The 19,804-nt window shown below is 43.8% G+C and overlaps 1 protein-coding gene across 1 annotated transcript in view; it reads left to right on the top strand.

The window, feature by feature from the left end:
- LOC120031308 (2-oxoisovalerate dehydrogenase subunit beta, mitochondrial-like) overlaps positions 1-19,804 on the top strand; it is a 90,900-nt gene that overhangs the window by 21,142 nt on the left and 49,954 nt on the right. Inside the window, exons 5-8 of the mRNA XM_038977005.1 lie at positions 2,789-2,944; positions 3,993-4,101; positions 12,067-12,164; positions 13,567-13,677. Of these exons, the coding sequence (XP_038832933.1) occupies positions 2,789-2,944; positions 3,993-4,101; positions 12,067-12,164; positions 13,567-13,677 (474 nt within the window). The remainder of the gene's footprint in view (positions 1-2,788; positions 2,945-3,992; positions 4,102-12,066; positions 12,165-13,566; positions 13,678-19,804) is intronic.

Raw genomic sequence — 19,804 nt, 5'->3', positions numbered from 1 at the left:
TGAGCAATCGTGGAGAAGGGCCTTGGTCAGTGGTCACTCTGACAATGCTCCAGAGTTCCTCTGTGGAGATGGGAGAACCTTCCAGAAGGACAACCATCTCTGTAGTACTCCAACAATCAGGCCTTTATGGTAGAGTGTCCAGACGGAAGCCACTCCACAGTAAAAGAAACATGACAGCCCGCTTGCTGTTTGCCAAAAGGCACCTAAAGGACTCTGACCATGAGAAACAAAATTCTCTGGTCTGATGAAACCAAAATTGAACTCTTTGGCCTGAAAGCCAAGCCTTCACGTCTGGAGGAAACCTGGCAGCATCCTTACGGTGAAGCATGGTGGTGGCAGCATCATGCTGTAGGGATGTTTTTCAGCGGCAGGGACTAGGAGACTAGTCAGGATCGAGGGAAAGACGAACAGAGCAAAGTACAGAGAGAACCTTGATGAAAACCTGCTCAGGACCTCAGACTGGGGCGATGGTTCACCTTCCAACAGGACATCAACCCGTAGTACATAGCCAAGACAATGCAGGAGTGGCTTCGGGACGATTCTGTGAATGTCTTTGATAGGCCCAGCCAGAGCTCGGACTTGAACCCGATCGAACATCTCTGGAGAGACCTGAAAATAGCTGTGCAGTGACGCTCCCCATCCAACCTGACAGAGCTTGAGAGGATCTGCTGAGAAGAATGGCAGAATCTCCCCAAATACAGGTGTGCCAAGCTTGTAGTGTTATACTCAAGAAGACTCAATGCTGTAATCGCTGCCAAAGGTGCTTCAACAAGTACTGAGTAAAGGGTCTGAATACTTAAATAAATGTGATATTTCAGTTTTTAAAATGTTTTAATACATTTGCACAAAAAAAAGTGCCTGTTATTGCTTTGTCGTTACGGGATATTGTGTGTCAAATGGCCACCCTGACTATTTACATTGACACCCCCTTTGTTTTTACACTGCTGCTACTTGCTGTTTATTATCTATAAATAGTCACTTTACCTACATGTACAAATTACCTCAACTAACCTTTAACCCCGCACATTGACTCAGTACCAGTACCCTCTGTATATAGCCTCTTTATTTTGTTGTTACTTTTTATTTTTTACTTTAGTTAGAAAATATTTTCTTAACTCCTTTTTTTTCAACTGCATTGTTGGTTAAGGGCTTGTAGGTAAGGTCTACACCTGTCTGTTCGGCGCACGTGACAAATACAATTTGAGAACGACGAGGGGAAAAAACTATTTTAATACATTTTATAATAAGGCGTAACAAAGTGTGGAGAAAGTCAATGGGTCTGAATACTTTACGAATTGTGAATATACTCAGTGTACAAAACATTAAGAACACCTTACTTATATTGAGTTTCCCTCAGAACAGACTCAATTTGTTCGGGCATGGAATCTACAAGGTGTCAAAAGTGTTCCACAGGAATGCTGGCCCATGTTGACTCCAATGCTTACCACAGTTGTCAAGTTGTCTGAATGTCTTTTGGGTGGTGGACTATTCTTGATACTCACTGGAAGCTGTTGAGCATGAAAAACCCAGCAGCGTTGCTGTTCTTGACACAAACCAATGCACCTGGCAATTACTACCATACCGCGTTCAGAGGCACTTATATATTTTGTCTTGCCCATTCACCCTCTGAATGGCACACACACACACAATCCATGTCTCAAGGCTTAAACATATATGTTTTAACTTGTCCCCTTCATCTACACTGATTTTGAAGTGGATGTAACAAGTGACATCAATAAGGGGTCGATCATAGCCTTCACCTGTATTCACTTCGTCAGTCTGTCATGGAAAGAGCAGGTGTTCTCAATATTTACCTCACATGTGACCCTGTATTAAGACAATGCAATTGGCCTAATTCAAGTGTTTTATCTGACTCCATTTAACATTTATTGTAAAACCATGTGAAATCAAGTATTATGGAAGGGTCATGAACTCATGATAAGCGAATATCAAAGCAAGTATTATTGAAGAGCTTTGTAAAATGAATAGATTCACATACAAGGCAGTACTGACATTTAACAAAGCGTCATTATAGTCATATACATCTTAAGGTTAACTAACTTACAAGACAAAGCATGAACTAATCGGACCTACTCAGGGCATGGGCCTGGGTAGCTCACAACAACCAAAAATATGTCCATACAACCTTTTTCCATGGGCAGGAAACAGGAGAAGAGCCAGAACAACAGACCTTCATCCCATTTATTACCAGATCTATTCAAAAATCAATTGTTGACCAACCGGCAGACTAAACCAAAGGTAGTAAAACCTAAGATATCGCATCAAACCAGCCAACATCCTCTAGGAAGTGGGTCGCATCCATGTGTGATGACCTGAGGGGGTGGGCTGGGTAGGACAATTTTATACAGTGTCGACAGAGGCCACTCTGAGCAACTACAAGTAACCATAGAGATCAGGCATCCATATAGATGTCATCTGAATAGAACTCTGAAGCTAAGTTGTATATAGTATAACACTATTGCAGCCATGTTTGGTACCTTACACACATTTCTGTAGTCAATTCTCTGGTTTCTGTTGGAGAGGTTTGGCCCCTCTTAGGTGGGAAGGGCGTACTGGTCCTCCTGCATTGTCTTTTTGTGTTTTGCTGAGCCATTTGCCATGCAGCCGAAGGTGACAGAGAGCCATCAATTAGGGCCGAGCCTACACAATCGTGTGTAGTCTTTCTGTTGTGGGAGACTGAGGTATTGTTATGAATGTCGAGCTCCGACTGACCAACTTGATGAGTGGTGATGTTATTATTCATGTCTCTCGGTCTGTCTGCCTTCAGATTGTAAACGAAGCAGCCAAGTACCGCTATCGCTCCGGCAACCTATTTGACTGCGGGAACCTCACCATCCGGGCGCCGTGGGGCTGCGTGGGCCACGGCTCGCTCTACCATTCCCAGAGTCCAGAGGCCTTCTTCGCCCACTGCCCAGGCATCAAGGTTAGACACTCATCCCTATCGCCCCCCCCCCCCCCCCCCCCCCATCCCATCCTCCACTCACTCACTCACTTCTCCACCTCACCTGTACTCGGTACTCTTAAAGCACCTTATAACCTATTTACTTCTAAAATGAGCCTGTCTTTATGATCGAAGGCACACACATCTTTCTCCCCGTATCAGTTAGCCAACCTCTCTCTTCGCTTCACTGCGCTGCACTTATCACACATATTTTGGTGTAGTCTATCTCCGTGTATGTACCTTGCTTAAACACCTACTGGACTGTTTTGGATTGTTGATTTGATGAGGGTAGAACAAAGATCTACCTCAAATTGCTATTGACCTATTCATGCACCCACTCCCTTAATTTCCAAACCCTGGCGGCTGCTGCATTATTGCTTTACATCCACAGAAATTAATGGGAAATTATGCACATGGACTCTCAAATAAATACCTGACACTGTGCACCCTGTGCGATCACCTGGGGTTCAACCGGCTGATCTGTGAGCGTGTGTGATTTAAGCCGGCATTTAATGCACGTACGCTCGGAGGGAAACGAGTGAGTGCTAAAAAATGTCAAATATGATTCGCCCCACCACACCATCACGAAAGGAATAAAAGTCTAAAGTTCTCCGACGCAGCCAAGCACCACAGCACCAGTTAGCTCTTTACACCCATGGTCAGTACAGTAAACATCCTTCGTTGTCTTTTTCAAAGGTCAAGGTAATAAACACTGCAAGTGGTCCGAGAAGGCTCAAATGCCTAGCTCGGATATAGAGGAAGCCGGCTTCTGCTTTCCACCCAATTGCACATCATCTGGGTCGTTTGTTTGCGTACCAGTTGAATAGTATGGTCTGTGTTGGTGCAGAAACGCCCTATTTGCACTACTAAGTCAAGGCAAGCTGTACTGTTGTCCTGGGTACGCTCCCTTAATAGTTGCTGGAACCGTGCTGAAAAAAGGACAACGTTATAAGAAAATGTCCAAGCAGTACAATTCAGGTTGGCACGATAGTGTGAAAGGGTAATGTACTATCTATGTATTTCACTCCAGGTTGTCATACCCAGAGGTCCGGTCCAGTGTAAGGGACTGCTGCTGTCGTGCATCGCAGATCAGAACCCCTGCATATTCTTCGAGCCCAAGATCCTCTACAGAGCAGCGGGTGAGTGAAGGAGCCAATCTGACCCAGGTGATGTGTGTTTCGACAACACGTCTATGCTCAGTTTCCTCAAGCATTCTGTGGCCTTTTGTCAGCCTTTTCGTCTCCTTGGTGACATACGGCTTGTTATTTTTGTGTGAGAGCAGAACGGCAAGCAAACTATGCCCTGTCCGCTTGGCTCTGGACTGAGTGTGAGTGAGTTCACCAGATTCAATCGCAAGTGTGAACCAGCTGGTCGAAATGGGCCATAAACTGCTGACAGCCTCTGGCCTGGCCTGTGTCCTGTCCTCTGGTTGGCTGTTCTCTCTGGCCTCGGGCGCCTGCCTCTGGCCTACATCGTTTTTTAGACCTTTAGAGCAGGGATAGATGGCCTTCACAACTGAATGGCCTCTTATTAACCCTCTCAACAAAGCCTATAAGTTCCACACATTGATAGCTTTGGGTGATAAGAGTCAAATAAATCAAGTTGTGAGATACTCAAGCTGACTGTTGAGAGACTGTTTTGATTAAGGCATTAGAAAGTGATTATGCCCAGAACATTATTTTTCTTCTCAGGTATTGAAACCACTCGGTCCAAACAAGCCTTATGTCCGTCTTTCCCTCCGTCTCTTCTGGGATTGTGTTAAACTCTGTTTAATCAAATCTCCCTTTACCATACAGGGCTCTACATACAGGGCTGCCCGCTGGCCAAAGAAGTTTTGGAGACCGTCCAGGCCAGTCAATCATCTACGTCAGTGGCCCAATTGGGCCAGTGAAATAAATATTGTAATAATGCTATTTTCAATCTACATAATTGATGAAAAAACAGACGAAACGGACACATATCCCGAAGCTGTTACTTCATTTTGTCAATTATTTATGACATGCACGCCACACACAGCCTAGCGGAGTGATCTGTCTGGTAGTAAGAGCATGCAGCTCTCAACTGGTAGTCGCGTGGAGCAGCACACAGAATGAATATGGCAAGACAGCCTGTGTGACTCACACTTTGCTCCATCATGGTATGCAACGACACACAGACACAGACAGAAACAAACAAACAAACCGGTTCCATGATGAAGCTCCACCAGAAATTAATATCAGAAAAGATTTCCCTTTACTTAGCCTCTGCCCAGGTTTTCAACAATATTATCTTTCGTCATGATTCGTCCGGTTGTAGCATGTGATTTCACACTTTAGCCCAATGGTGGTTTTAGCTGAGTTTTTGTTACACATTTATTTAAAAAAATAAAATAATTTGAGGCGGGCAATAGGGAGCGATACCATCGTATACCATGTACATAGTCACGATAGGACAAAGGTTGACATAGCCCAATCCTAGATTACGTCACAAAGTAAACAGAGAGGCAACACACAATAGGCAGTAGTTATATGACTAACTATGAATAACAGTATACACGTCACGCAACTCACTTGGTGCACGCACACCATCCCACAAGTCCACCGAGATATATGGAGGAGTCCAGTTGTGTTGGGCAGGGCTGAGTTGTAGGAGCTTGAAGGAGACTGTGTAGTGTGAGACCTGGGGAGTCAGAAGGGTGTCCGGCCCCCTAGCAACTGCCCTAGCTACTTGCTTGGCAACCAATCAGGGACAGGTCAGAGAGGTCAGAGAGTTTGAGAGGTCAGTGTATGGTACCCATAGACTTTCAGACACCACTCCTGGCTGGATGGGGAGTGGAGTGTGCAACTTGAAAGGGTTGTGAGGTGCTGATAAGAGGCACTGTTAGGGAATTCGTAACACTTTAAAAAAATGTATTTTTTATTACACCTTTATTTAACCAGGTAGGCCAGTTGAGAACAAGTTCTCATTTACAACTGCGACCTGGCCAAGATAAAGCAAAGCAGTGCGACACAAACAACACAGAGTTACACATGGGATAAACAAACGTACAGTCAATAACACAATAGAAAAAAGACAAATCTATATACAGTGTGTGCAAATGTAGTAAGATTAGGGAGGTAAGGCAATAAATAGGCCATAGTGACGAAATAATTACAATTTAGCATTAACACTGGAGTGATAGATGTGCAAGTAGAGATACTGGGGTGCAAAGGAGCAAAAAAGAAATAACAATATGGGGATGAGGTAGTTGGATGGGCTATTTAGAGATGGGCTGTGTACAGGTGCAATGATCGGTAAGCTGCTCTGACAGCTGATGCTTAAAGTTAGTGAGGGAGATATAAGTCTCCAGCTTCAGTGACTTTTGCAATTCGTTCCAGTCATTGGCAGCAGAGAACTGGAAGGACAGGCGGCCAAAGGAGGTGTTGGCTTTGGGGATGACCAGTGAGATATACCTGCTGGAGCGCGTGCTACCGGTGGGTGCTGCTATAGTGACCAGTGAGCTGAGATAAGGCGGGGCTTTACCTAGCAAAGACTTATAGATGACCTGGAACCAGTGGGTTTGGCGATGAATATGAAGCGAGGGCCAGCCAACGAGAGCATACAGGTCTCAGTGCTGGGTAGTATATGGGGCTTTGGTGACAAAACGGATGGCACTGTGATAGACTACATCCAATTTGCTGAGTAGAGTGTTGGGGTCTATTTTGTAAATTAAGTCAAGGATCGGTAGGATAGTCAGTTTTACGAGGGTATGTTTAGCAGCATCAGTGAAGGAGGCTTTGTTGCGAAGTAGGAATCCAATTCTAGATTTAATTTTGGATTGGAGATGCTTAATGTGAGTCTGGAAGGAGAGTTTACAGTATTTGTAGTTGTCCACATATTCTAAGTCATAGCCGTCCAGAGAAGTGATGCTAGATGGGCGGGGGGTGCGGGCAGCGATCGGTTGAAGAGCATGCATTTAGTTTTACTTGCATTTAAGAGCAGTGGGAGGCCACGGAAGGAGTGTTGTATGGAATTGAAGCTCATCTGGAGGTTTGTTAACACAGTGTCCAAAGAAGGGCCAGATGTATACAGAATGGTGTCGTCTGCATAGCGGTGGATCAGAGAATCACCAGCAGCAAGAGCGACATCATTGATATATACAGAACACTATGCAACATTCTGCTAAATGCGTATAGCTATGCTGTCATCAATGTGCAGTTTACGATGTAGTCATTAAGTTAGCGTGAGTGTATGCTTCCAAATTGTAGAATATAGGATATGTGGCAGTGTCGACTCATTTTGCACCTCTGCCATTTCTATGCTTGTCTGAAGTGTTATTGCCTCAAGTGCAGGGGTCTCCATGGTCGGAGAGCGAGAACATAGTTATAAATAATGTCTACACATAACGTGACCGCCAGTATTGACCGCAAGTATCCCAAACAGATGTAGTATTTGACAAAAACAGAATAATTTCCAACCTTGATTACATTGCGATACGATCACTCTCTATTTATGCGTGGGAATAGTAGTGAACTTCCTCAATTAAAATAACTGATTTTCCTGGTGATTTTAGTCTTTATGTCCAAAGACAAATATTACATTTTTGCTAAAAGAACTTGGGGGGGTCCAAATAAAATCACCCAAGGGCCAAATTTGGCCCGTGGGCAGCCTATTGGGAAACCCAGCTCTAGTCAGACAGTAAAATGGTGAGGTGAACTGTTAGTCACAGTAATATGGTTTAACAATCAAGTTGAATTCCACCTCTTTAGGGCCTGCAAGGATATGATGTTTCAGTTTTGCAATGTTCTTGGCACAGAAAATCAGTTGCCACATTTATTTTTCCACTCCTTATCTTTATTTTGGATGTCAAATTGTGTTTGATGCTTCTCAGGAAGTCAAGAGCAGCCTTTTTTTCCGACTGCAGAGTATGCAGAGTCATGACACTTACTGTCTCAGTCTCTCAAAATGTGAATGAAGCAACGCCAGTTATATCCCTCAACAAAACCCTAAATCTTTCTTTCTGTAGGGTTTGTTGTTTCATTTTCAGATGGACTAAACCCAGTTACTTGGAAGTACAGTGGGGTATGCAGGTCCAAATTGTGTACAGTGTCAAACTACGTCAGAGAGGGAGAGATTCTGTGTGTTTTCTGTGAGGAGAAAGACGCACTCTTGTCTGACTGAAATAGTTCCATGGTATACCACATAATGGATATTTCTCTCCTTTCCTCTTCTCAAAATATCTCCTATGTTTCCCATAGCGAAATGACTACATTTTGTTCCTTCCCCCCCCAACAATCGCTCGTCTTTTTCCCACAGGGCTCTCAGAACTGGTAGCAGTTAGGGAATTACTTTAATTTCCGAAAAGCGCAGAAAGCACTACCTCGTGCCGTGTCCTAATCCCTCTGAGCGATGCTTGTTTGGATGATGTCATGTAATGTTTTTCGTTGAAGCAGTCATTTTATTTTCTTACCAGCCAGAGGGGATGGAACCACAAGAACTGGCTTCATCAGGACCGTAGTTACAGTTGAAGTCGGAAGTTTACATACACTTGGGTTGGAGTCATTAAAACTATTTTTTTTCAACCACTCCACAAAATTCTTGTTAACAAACTATAGTTTTGGCAAGTCGGTTAGGACATCTACTTTGTGCATGACACAAGTAATTTTTCCAACAATTGTTTACAGACAAATTATTTCACTTATAATTCACTGTATCACAATTCCAGTGGGTCAAAAGTTTACATACACTAAGTTGACTGTGCCTTTAAACAGCTAGGAAAATTCCAGAAAATGATGTCATGGCTTTAGAAGCTTCTGGTAGGCTAATTGACATCATTTCAGTCAATTGGAGGTGTACCTGTGGATGTATTTCAAGGTCTACCTTCAAACTCAGTGCCTCTTTGCTTGACATCATGGGAAAATCAAAAGAAATCAGCTAAGACCTCAGAAAAACATTTGTCGACCTCCACAAGTCTGGTTCATCGTTGAGAGCAATTTCCAAAACGTGAAGGTACCACGTTCATCTGTACAAACAATAGTACGAAGTATAAACACCATGGGACCACGCAGCCGTCATACCGCTCAGTGGTGCGAAAAGTGTAAATCAATCCCAGAACAACAGTAAAGGACCTTGTGAAGATGCTGGAGGAAACGGGTACAAAAGTATCTATATCCACAGTAGAACAAGTCCTATATCGACGTAACCTGAAAGGCCGCTCTGCAAGGATGAAGCCACTGCTCCAAAACCGCCATAAAAAAGCCAGACTACGGTTTGCAACTGCACACGGGGACAAAGATCGTACATTTTTGGTGAAATGTCCACTAGTCTGATGAAACAAAAATATAACTTTTTGACCATAATGACCATCGTTATGTTTGGAGGAAAAAGGGGGATGCTTGCAAGCCGAAGAACACCGTCCCAACCGTGAAGCACGGGGGTGGCAGCATCATGTTCTGGGGGTGCTTTGCTGCAGGAGGGACTGGTGCACTTCACAAAATAGTTGGCATCATGAGGCAGGAAAATTATGTGGATATATTGAAGCAACATCTCAAGACATCAGTCAGGAAGTTAAAGCTTGGTCGCAAATGCGTCTTCCTAATGGACAATGACCCCAAGCATACTTCCAAAGTTGTGGCAAAATGGCTTAAGGACAACAAAGTCAAGGTATTTGAGTGGCCATCACAAAGCCCTGACCTCAATCCTTTTGAAAATTTGTGGGCAGAACTGGATAAAGCATGTGTGAGCAAGGAGGCCTACAAACCTGACTCAATTACACCAGCTCTGTCAGGAGGAATGGGCCAAAATTCACCCAACTTATTGTGGGAAGCTTGTGGAGGGCTACCCGACACATTTGACCCAAGTTAAACAATTTAAAGGCAATGCTACCAAATACTAATTGAGTGTATGTAAACTTCTGACCCACTGGGAATGTGATGAAAGAAATAAAAGCTGAAATAAATAATTCTCTCTACTATTCTGACATTTCACATTCTTAAAATAAAGTGGTGATCCTAACTGACCTAAGACAGGGGATTTAATCCTAAGATTAAATATCAGGATTTGTGAAAAATTGAGTTTAAATGTATTTTGCTAAGGTGTATGTAAACTTCTGACTTCAACTGTAAATGTAGGCTAGTTAGTGACAGATTGCCCATATTAAGAGAATATTTTTTATGAAGACTGTTATACGTCACCGTTGTCACGTGAGCTTATGATCTCACAGCTGATTGTTGAGTGGACTTCCTTAAAGTGAATTGGGTACTTTATTATGAAAAAGGCAATCACCGCCTGATATTGGTCTTCCTGAGTAAGATTGGTCACAACTACTGTAAAATGACTGCTGTGTCACGGTCTGAAACGGGGAAGCTATGTACGCTGGAGGAGGTTGATGAAATTCCACTATATAAAGATCCCTGAATCCAGTCACCAGCAGTTCACTGGTTTGTTCGATGGTGGCAGGGGTTTTACTTGATGCTTGTTGTGGCTTTCTGTGTAAGCTTAATTTAGTAGATTTTGGAAAAAACCTACGAATTTTAGCTTATTGTGTGCTTACGTATTATAAGTATCTCAAGATGTTCCGAGAGAGAGAAATCGTTTGAAATTCCGTCACTGGAGTTTATTTTGATTTTGAAAGAGTGCATTTTTCTTTTTCCAATTCCACATCTTTCTGAATCACCCTGATGATTAGATGACTTGCTCTGAGAGATACTGATTAACCAAAATAAAAGCCCTGACATCACTTAAATCTGGAAGCCATTTCATTGTAAAGAAATGTCCCATGTGGCTGAAAGGTGAATCGATCATTCACGCCCCATTCAATCCATGATTCATTTGAACCATGTACCAGCACACACACTGACTTCAGGATTGGGTTGGGAAAAGGCTTGCCAGAGGTAGCTCTTTTCACTCGTTTGAAATGACTGCCCGAAACTAGAAGTCGGCAGCCTGTTTCTTGACCTCGAGGGGGAATGGGTGGAAGTCATTCCGACTGTTCTGGGAAGTATATTGTGGAGTCGGAAACCGTAATGTCTCCCTTGAGTATCAATAGTACGCCCAATGACAGTTGCAGTTCATGTGTTACCATGCAAGAGACTTTTTTAAAGAGCACCAGTCTCCCCACTTAACACCCGCACACACTTTCTGAAGGTCTTATCTTGCTTGTCAGGGTCAAAGCTGTGTATGAAGAGTGCCAAAGACCTGTGTAATGTTGCTACCACATAACTACATAATAGGCTATGTTGTTGCCTCCGTTTTTTTTTGCCACCAAGTGTTTATGAACTCCAAGATTTCTACAAATAGGGTGCCAAAGGGTTTGTCTCTTTGGAAAAGGATCCAAGAGAAAGTCTGATGCGTGAACATAATGTCCATTGTGTGTGTGGGACACATTTTGAACTATATCCCATCCCGCAAATATTTTGTTGTCCAAATTGATCAGGGTGACTGGCCTATAGTTGTTCACTAGATATTGTTAGTGCGTAGATTTATTATTATAATAATTAATAATGAAAGTAATAATATTTGCCATTCAGCAGACGTTGTCATCCAAAAGCGACTTAGTCATGCGTGCATACATTTTATCTATTGGCGGTCCCGGGAATCGAACCCACTACCCTTGTGTTGCAAGCGTCATGCTCTACAAACATAGCTACAGAGGACCATAGAGAGGTGCGCACAAGGCTCCTTGTGATTGATGAGGTCTGGAAAAAGCATCTCAAATGGGCCAGAGACTTTGTTCCTAACTGGAAGCACAGATTGTAGGCTTTCATTTGTGAGTGTGCCGGTTATTTCCCTTGTCATCCTCTCCATCATTGAGCTCTACGTGCGGTTATGGACCATCGTTTGACAGCGCGACCACAGTTGGCCATAACAGAGTGATTCATGTGTGTTCGGGATTGACCCCCAATCATATTCCTGTCGTGTGTAGTACTGTAGTTGCATATGTGTATCAGGTCATGTTGGCCGTACGTATAAGATATTCTCCTTCACTGGACTGATCTGCAAGAATTTGCAAGATTAGCTTCCACCATAGGGTTTTCACCTGTCAAGTCATTTACAATCAGTGCAGATGAAGAGGAGGAGATGAGAGTACAGGTTTTGAAACAATTGAGATAGAGGTTGTGTTTGTATTTTCTTTGTTTGTTTTGCAGTGGAGCAGGTCCCTACAGAGGCCTACACCATCCCACTTTCGCAGGCCGAGGTTATACAGGAAGGAAGTGACGTCACTCTGGTCGCGTGGGGAACACAGGTGAGACGTGGAAGAAGGAGCCGTGGGTTGATTCTACATACTCGAGCCATAGAGGAGATGGAGCTATATATCTATTTATGACCGTGCATGAGTCATGACCTTAGCCAGAAGTCATTGTTTATGGTTTGGAGGCGGGCAGAGTAGGGACATCCGCGTTACGTCTGTGGTCTTTGACATTTTTTTAAGCCGACGGGGACGAGCCGTGGATGAACTCCTAGCTCCATCACAAGCCCACGCCTCTCAACAGGGGCTTTCTCACCAGGGGTCGGTGGTTTAGCGTGTCTACACTGACGTCTCCGTTGGACCGACGCTGCGCCACGGTGTTAACGGTCCACGTCTACACAAGGCCTTCCATTGTCTTCAACTCCTGTCCCCCTGATTTTAGTTTCCTCAGGAGAGGATTATGGTCTCTATAGCGCTCTTGGTGTCGTTGCCTCTTACAAAGATTCTGCTCGCCCACTTAACGGGCTTAACCCACCAAGAGAAATAGACTAATGTAGGTACAGCTGAAAAGCAGAGGGGGTCTAAGCCTGAGGGCCGGGAATGACTGGGAAATCAACTCCATCAAAGCCGTCAACTTTGCAAAGATGAAAAATACACCCAAGTAGTCGAAATCGGGGCTTTTTAAAATGTCACCCCATTACTCCGGTAATCCATCAGCCCTCCATGGACGAGCGAAAAGAAAACAACTCCCAGCGAGTGGAGCGGTCGGAACTGCGCCTGGAACCTGCAGTGAAGGCCTGCTAATGAGCGAAACAGAGGGGTTAATTTTGCTAGTCCTACTGTTATATTGTAAAATGTCATTTTATTGCACACTTTAAACCTGTTCATATCTTGACAGAAGTTCTAGGCTCTGTTGTTGCTTCAGCAATATTCAGTATATTAGTAGTCATCTCTAGCATGGTTGACTAAAACCAGAATATTTATAATTTTAATATGTCGAATCTTGTCTAAATGGATTAGAAGTCCTTAGATTGCTGTGTTTATTTTTTATCAATTGGCTGTCTGGTTATGACTCATGACTATCACCCAAGACCCACACATGAATAGATTTTGTTCAGTAACCCTCACACACATTCATAGACACACTCAAAGCCCTGATGCACAGCTTGGGGATAATAACGATGGAGCCAGTATGTCCTGCTGTTAGATTGCCGATGATTCACAGGCACAGCAGTCATTATCTGGAAACATACAGCGTTCTAATCTGCCAATAAACATGGAGTCTATCCAAGCAACTTCCTTCATTAGTCTAAACTGACTTGAAAGTTAATAAGGGGTGCTGTGTAGTGGTTTTCTGCTGATTCTAAAAGGGGTTCTTGATGGTATTATAAAATGTTCTAATATCCAGTGTGGATTAGAATGGAATACACGGTCTTGATCGCTGACTCCTGCCTTGCAGATCCATGTGCTGAGGGAAGTGGCCAACATGGCTCAGGAGAAACTGGGTGTGTCCTGCGAACTCATAGATCTACAGACCATCTTGCCTTGGGACACTGAGACCGTTTGCAAGGTAAGAGGCATGCTAGGCTATATAATTTGTGTACACACACACACACACACACACACATACTCAGGGTTGGGTAGGTTACTTTCTAAATGTAATACGTTAGTTACTAGTTACCTGTCCAAAAATTGTTAGCAGTAGTTTAACTTTTGGTTTACCCAAACTCAGTAACGTAATCTGATTACTTTTAGATTGCTTTCCCCTTAAAGGCATAAGAAGACAAAAATGAATTCCCAATTTAAGGCCAGCATCCCGGAGTTGCCTCTTCACTGTTGACGTTGAGACTGGCGTTTTGCGGGTACTATTTAATGAAGCTGCCAGTTGAGGACTTGTGAGGCGTCTGTTTCTCAAACTAGATACTCCAATGTACCTGTCCTCTTGCTCAGTTGTGCACCGGGGCCTCCCACTCCTTTCTATTCTGGTTAGAGCCAGTTTGTGCTGTTTTGTGAAGGGAGTATTACACAGCGTTGTCCAAGATCTTACGTTTCTTGGCAATTTCTCGCATGGAATAGCCTATATTTCTCAGAACAAGAATAGACTGACGAGTTTCAGAAGTTTTTGTTTCTGGCCATTTTGAGCCTGAAATCGAACACACAAATGCTGATGCTCCAGATACTCAACTAGTCTAAAGAAGGCCAGTTTTATTGCTTTTTTAATCAGAACAACAGTTTTCAGCTGTGCTAACATAATTGCAAAAGGGTTTTCTAATGATCAATTAGCCTTTTAAAGTGATAAACTTGGATTAGCTAACACAACGTGCTATTGGAACACAGGAGTGATGGTTGCTGATAATGGTCCTCTGTAGGGCTATGTAGATAGTCCATAAAAAATCTGCAGTTTCCAGCTACAATAATCAAATCAAATGCACTTATATAGCCCTTCTTACATCAGCTGATATCTCAAAGTGCTGTACAGAAACCCAGCGTAAAACCCCAAACAGCAAGCAGTGCAGGTGTAGAAGCACGGTGGCTAGGAAAAACTCCCTAGAAAGGCCAAAACCTAGGAAGAAACCTAGAGGAACCAGGCTATGAGGGGTGGCCAGTCCTCTTCTGGTTGTGCCGGGTGGAGATTATAACAGAACATGGCCAAGATGTTCAAATGATCATAAATAACCAGCATGGTCAAATAATAATAATCACAGTAGTTGTCGAGGGTGCAGCAAGTCAGCACCTCAGGAGTAAATGTCAGTTGGCTTTTCATAGCCGATCATTAAGAGTATCTCTACCGCTCCTGCTGTCTCTAGAGAGTTGAAAACAGCAGGTCTGGGACAGGTAGCACGTCCGGTGAACAGGTCAGGGTTCCATAGCCCCAGGCAGAACAGTTGAAACTGGAGCAGCAGCACGGCCAGGTGGACTGGAGACAGCAAGGAGTCATCATGCCAGGTAGTCCTAAGGCATGGTCCTTGGGCTCAGGTCCTCCGAGAGAGAGAGAAAGAAAGAGAGAAGGAGAGAATTAGAGAGAGCATACTTAAATTCACACAGGACACCGGATAAGACAGGAGAAGTACTCCAGATATAACAAACTGACCCTAGCCCCCCGACACATAAACTACTGCAGCATAGATACTGGAGGCTGAGACCGGAGGGGTCAGGAGACACTCTGGCCCCATCCGATGACACCACCGGACAGGGCCAAACAGGAAGGATATAACCCCACCCACTTTGCCAAAGCACAGACCCCCACACCACTAGAGGGATATCTTCAACCACCAACTTACCATCCTGAGACAAGGCCGAGTATAGCCCACAAAGATCTCCGCCACGGCACAACCCAAGAGGGGGCGCCAACCCAGACAGGAAGATCACGTCAGTGACTCAACCCACTCAAGTGACGCACCCCTCCTAGGGACGGCATGAAAGAGCACCAGTAAGCCAGTGACTCAGCCCCTGTAATAGTCATTTACAACATTTAACGATGTCTACACTGTATTTCTGATCAATTTGATATTTTAATGGATAAAAAAATGTGCTTTTCTTTCAAAAACAAGGACATTTCGAAGAGACCCCAAACTTTTGAACGGTAGTGTAGGTAGAGGTAAAGTGACTTGGCAACAGGATAGATAATAAACGCTGGTAGCAGCATCATATGTGATGAGTCAAAAGAGTTAGTGCAAAGAGGGTCAATGCAGATAGTCTGTGCAGCTATTGATTAGTATTATGGCTTGGGGTTAGAAGCGGTTTAGGGTCCTGTTGGTTCCCGACTTGGTCTGTGTCTTGGGTGGCTGGAGCAGTGGATTTCAAATTCAACCACACAGATTCAACTACAAAGACCAGGGAGGTTTTCCAATGCCTTGCAAAGAAGGGCACCTGTTGGTAGATGGAAAAAATAAAAAGCAGACATTGAATATCCCTTTGAGCATGGGGAAGTTATTAATTACACTTTGGATGGTGTATCAATACACCCAGTCACTACAAAGATACAGACGTCCTTCCTAACTCAGTTGCTGGAAAGGAAGGAAACCGCTCAGGGATTTCAATGGTGACTTTAAAACAGTTAGAGTTTAATGGCTGTGATAGGAGAAAACTGAGGATGGATCAACAACATTGTAGTTACTCCACAATGCTAACCTAATTAACAAAGTGAAAGAACGCCTGTACAGAATAAAAATATTCCAGAACATGCATCCTGTTTGCAACAAGGCACTTAAACTGAATTGCGTTGCCACATTTTTTACTTTTGTCCTGAATACAAAGTGTTATGTTTGGGGCAAATTCAATATAATACATTACTGAGTACCTCTCTCCATATTTTCAAGTATAGTGGTGGCTGCATCATGTTATGGGTATGCTTGTAATCGTTAAGGACTGGGGAGCACTGGCAAAATCTTAGAGGAAAACCTGGCTCAGTCTGCTTTCCACCAGACACGGGGAGATGACTTCACCAGCAGATGGGTGAGAAATAAATATATATAATACATGTTGAATTCAGGCTGTAACACCACAAAACGTGGAATAAGTCAAGAGGTACGAATACTTTCTGAAGGCACTGTATTTTGTCACCTCCCGAGATGTGCCAATGCCACGCATTTTAAATGGTCCACTTCACACGTGCCGCCACATACTGTTTTGTTGTGAACGTGGCAAACTGCTGGGGACACGGCACTCTGGCAAAAGTGCCGGATGGATTTTTATATTGTCTGTTTTATCATGCAATTTTAAAGTCCCTCTGGTGCAGCACATGACACAGTTGGTAAGCTCTGCGAGGCCTGCCGCTGCCAATTAAATCTTATAACTGACAGTTAAGGCACAAGATCAAAATTGTGGTCGCAGGCCAGTAATTTAATAGTGAGGCCAATTGGAATCGATGGCATATATTGTTATTGTCTTGGCACGGGGACGCTTCAAATGAAGTCAGCAACAGTCTGTTATGGGCCGTTTGTTCAGAGACTATTTTCTCAAATAAACGGGGTGATTTTCAGCAACGGCCGCCCCGTTAAACCGGCTGTATGAAATTGAATAGTGTGTTTATACACCGCTTATGGTTCTCGAGGGCAAGGCCTCCGTCTTCACCTTGCCAACAACACTTGTCTTCCTCTCCACTGTTTTCTCTTCTCTCCTATCCTTCAGCTAAACGTGTTGTGGATTATCCATCCTCATACCTTTTTTAATTCCCCATTTCCGTGTCAGTTTGTAGCCCCCTTATCTCCTCATTCTCTTATTACGTATGTCTCTGTTTTCTCTTGGTAAGGCATTATGTCCTCACTCAGTCCTATAGCCGTGAAATTCAAAAGCCGACAACACTGCCAGGGAATGTGTTGTTGTGCAGCAGTCTCTGTGTGTTGCCCTATATGCCCCATGTGGCATTATTTGGCGGTTGTGGATGAGTAGAGAACCTTTTAATCACGCAATTAACTCGAGAGGATGAATTAGCCACAGGCTAAATAATCGCCATGTTCTTTGTACCCGATTTGCCATGAATGCAACATTTAAAATATTTTGTTTTATCTTTTAATAAATCTGAAGCATAAAGAACTTCATGGTCCAGATTTTAAATGAGGAACAAATGCGGGTGTCTGTTTAAAAAGAAAAGAAGCTTACGTAAGACTACTGATTCCTCTCAAAGTGAAAGCAGAGAATCCCTTTTATGTTTTCAGACAGTGGGGCCAGCTAATGAAAACAACCCTGACATGAACTCGAATTTTGGCTCCTTTTATGCACGAAAGGTGGGTTAGTGGATGGGGGAAATGGGTTCTGTTACCCAGAAATGGCTATGCTGAAGTACTGTGGTTTTTAAAAATGTGTCTGTCTTAGCAGTGCCTGTTTGGGTCACAACGCACAGAAAACCAAATGCCCCATGTTTCAGTATCATCATTTCAAATGGTCTGCCCTGACTGAGTGCGTACTTTATTTTCCCACCTGTGGCCAATGGTCTGCCTCTGCAATGGGGGGTGGGTGAAGACTAGACACAAGTATTCATCCACTGAGTGCCATAATGGATTTCTTGTGTGAAATACTCCTGTCGTCTTAGTTGGGAAGTGCTGGCTGCTGAGCGGTTGAATTAGAGGTTTTTACCAGTGTAGGTCCCCTTAGGTGCTACAATGTATAGCACATGAAGGTCGCCTTTGAAACTAGTCTACCTTTCCATATCTGCATTTGAAGAGCTAGATTGATTGTACTCACATTGCACAGCAATTTAGGGGGCATAGCTGCCTGACGATAGGGAAAATGTTTCCCTTTTTATGGTTGGTTTCACTAACCCATATTGAATAAATCCAAGAGTAACAGAGAACTAAAAATGTTATTTCATTAGCATTGACGTAACTGGGATTTCAGACACCAGCCCAGAACTATTGAGTGTGAGTGGAACCTTTTTAAATCAAATTAACTGCTGTCCAGGAATATGTCTATGTCTAAACTAAATGATCATTCATCCTACCTAAAAATGCAATCTAGTCCAAGTCCCTGCTTAATCTCTAATGTGAACCAGACCCCCTTTATGTGTGCTTACGCTACTCTTTCTGTCGCCCCTCTGACTACCCGGAATCCTCCACTTCCAATCCTAAAGTAGGCCTAATATTCAAAGGTTAGGTGGAGAGTGAGGTCAAACCTTGGTGCCCCTGGTCACCCTGACTGACTGACTGAGGGCAAGCCCTGGGTGCTCCCTGCCCGCCTGCCCTGGCTCTGTGGCTAGAACTACTGCTGATGCTGAGCCTTTTTCAGACACAGGGGCATTCACACAAGGCAGCTATTGCAGGAATTTCCACATTAATTTACATTTGGCATTTTATTGAAACAAGTCCTACACATGTAAGGCCGGTCAGCCGGCGGCACAGTTGTCACAAACCTCTTCTTTCCTTCTCTTGACTCACCCTCCCGCCGAGCCCTCTGACTCACCAGCTATTTTGGATTTACAGAGGACGACTGTGGCCAGAATTACCCAAGTCACACAGCCCTCTCTGGCCTCAGAGCCTTAGATCTTTTGCTACGAAAGGGGCGATGTGACATTTCATCAAACGATTGCTCAGAGGAATAACTCACAGAGCATTGTAACCTCAATCTTTATCCTGTTCCATCGGAGTTGGCTTTCTCCGACTCCATTGAGAATTTCTAGGATTCATTATGTGCCAGTCTATATGCTGACATGAGGAAAGAAAAAAACTGGCACAATTGTCGCCATCAGAGGCTAGTAAATAGTAAATCTCCGATCCGTTGATTTCGACTGTCAGTGCTATTCTTGGCCTCAAGTACATGTCAGAAAGAATTCAGTCTGCTTTTTAATTCAGTGGTTGTTCGCTTGATCTCCAGCGTTTCTAGGAATACCTACGTGCGCTAACATCACCTTGCATTAAATGGGTTGATGGGCTCATGAGCAGGCAGAGTGTGTGTGTGTACACACACGCTCGGCTTGTTGGTCCATGGACGCACATCCTAACACTGGAGTTCAATTAGGACTTCATATAAATCTATGAGTCACAGTCGGCTCCTGCGTCTCTCCTCAGCGTCTTTGAACAGCGGACACCCATGCCCAGATTGTCCATGATGTCCATATGAGTCAGTTCAATTAGTTCTTATCTGTTTGATCCTGGTGGGTCTTTATAGATGTGTGTCTCTTAGTACATGTGATCATTAACACGATAGCTCTGGGTTTCCTGTTCCCTCCATCCGGGAGCCATCCACCCCGGTGGTAACCGGGC

Source organism: Salvelinus namaycush, chromosome 37, assembly GCF_016432855.1.
Source record: "Salvelinus namaycush isolate Seneca chromosome 37, SaNama_1.0, whole genome shotgun sequence".
NCBI classification, from domain to species: Eukaryota; Metazoa; Chordata; class Actinopteri; order Salmoniformes; family Salmonidae; genus Salvelinus; species Salvelinus namaycush.
Note: the sequence above shows the minus strand (reverse complement) of the source record. Positions and strands in the feature narration are given on the sequence as shown.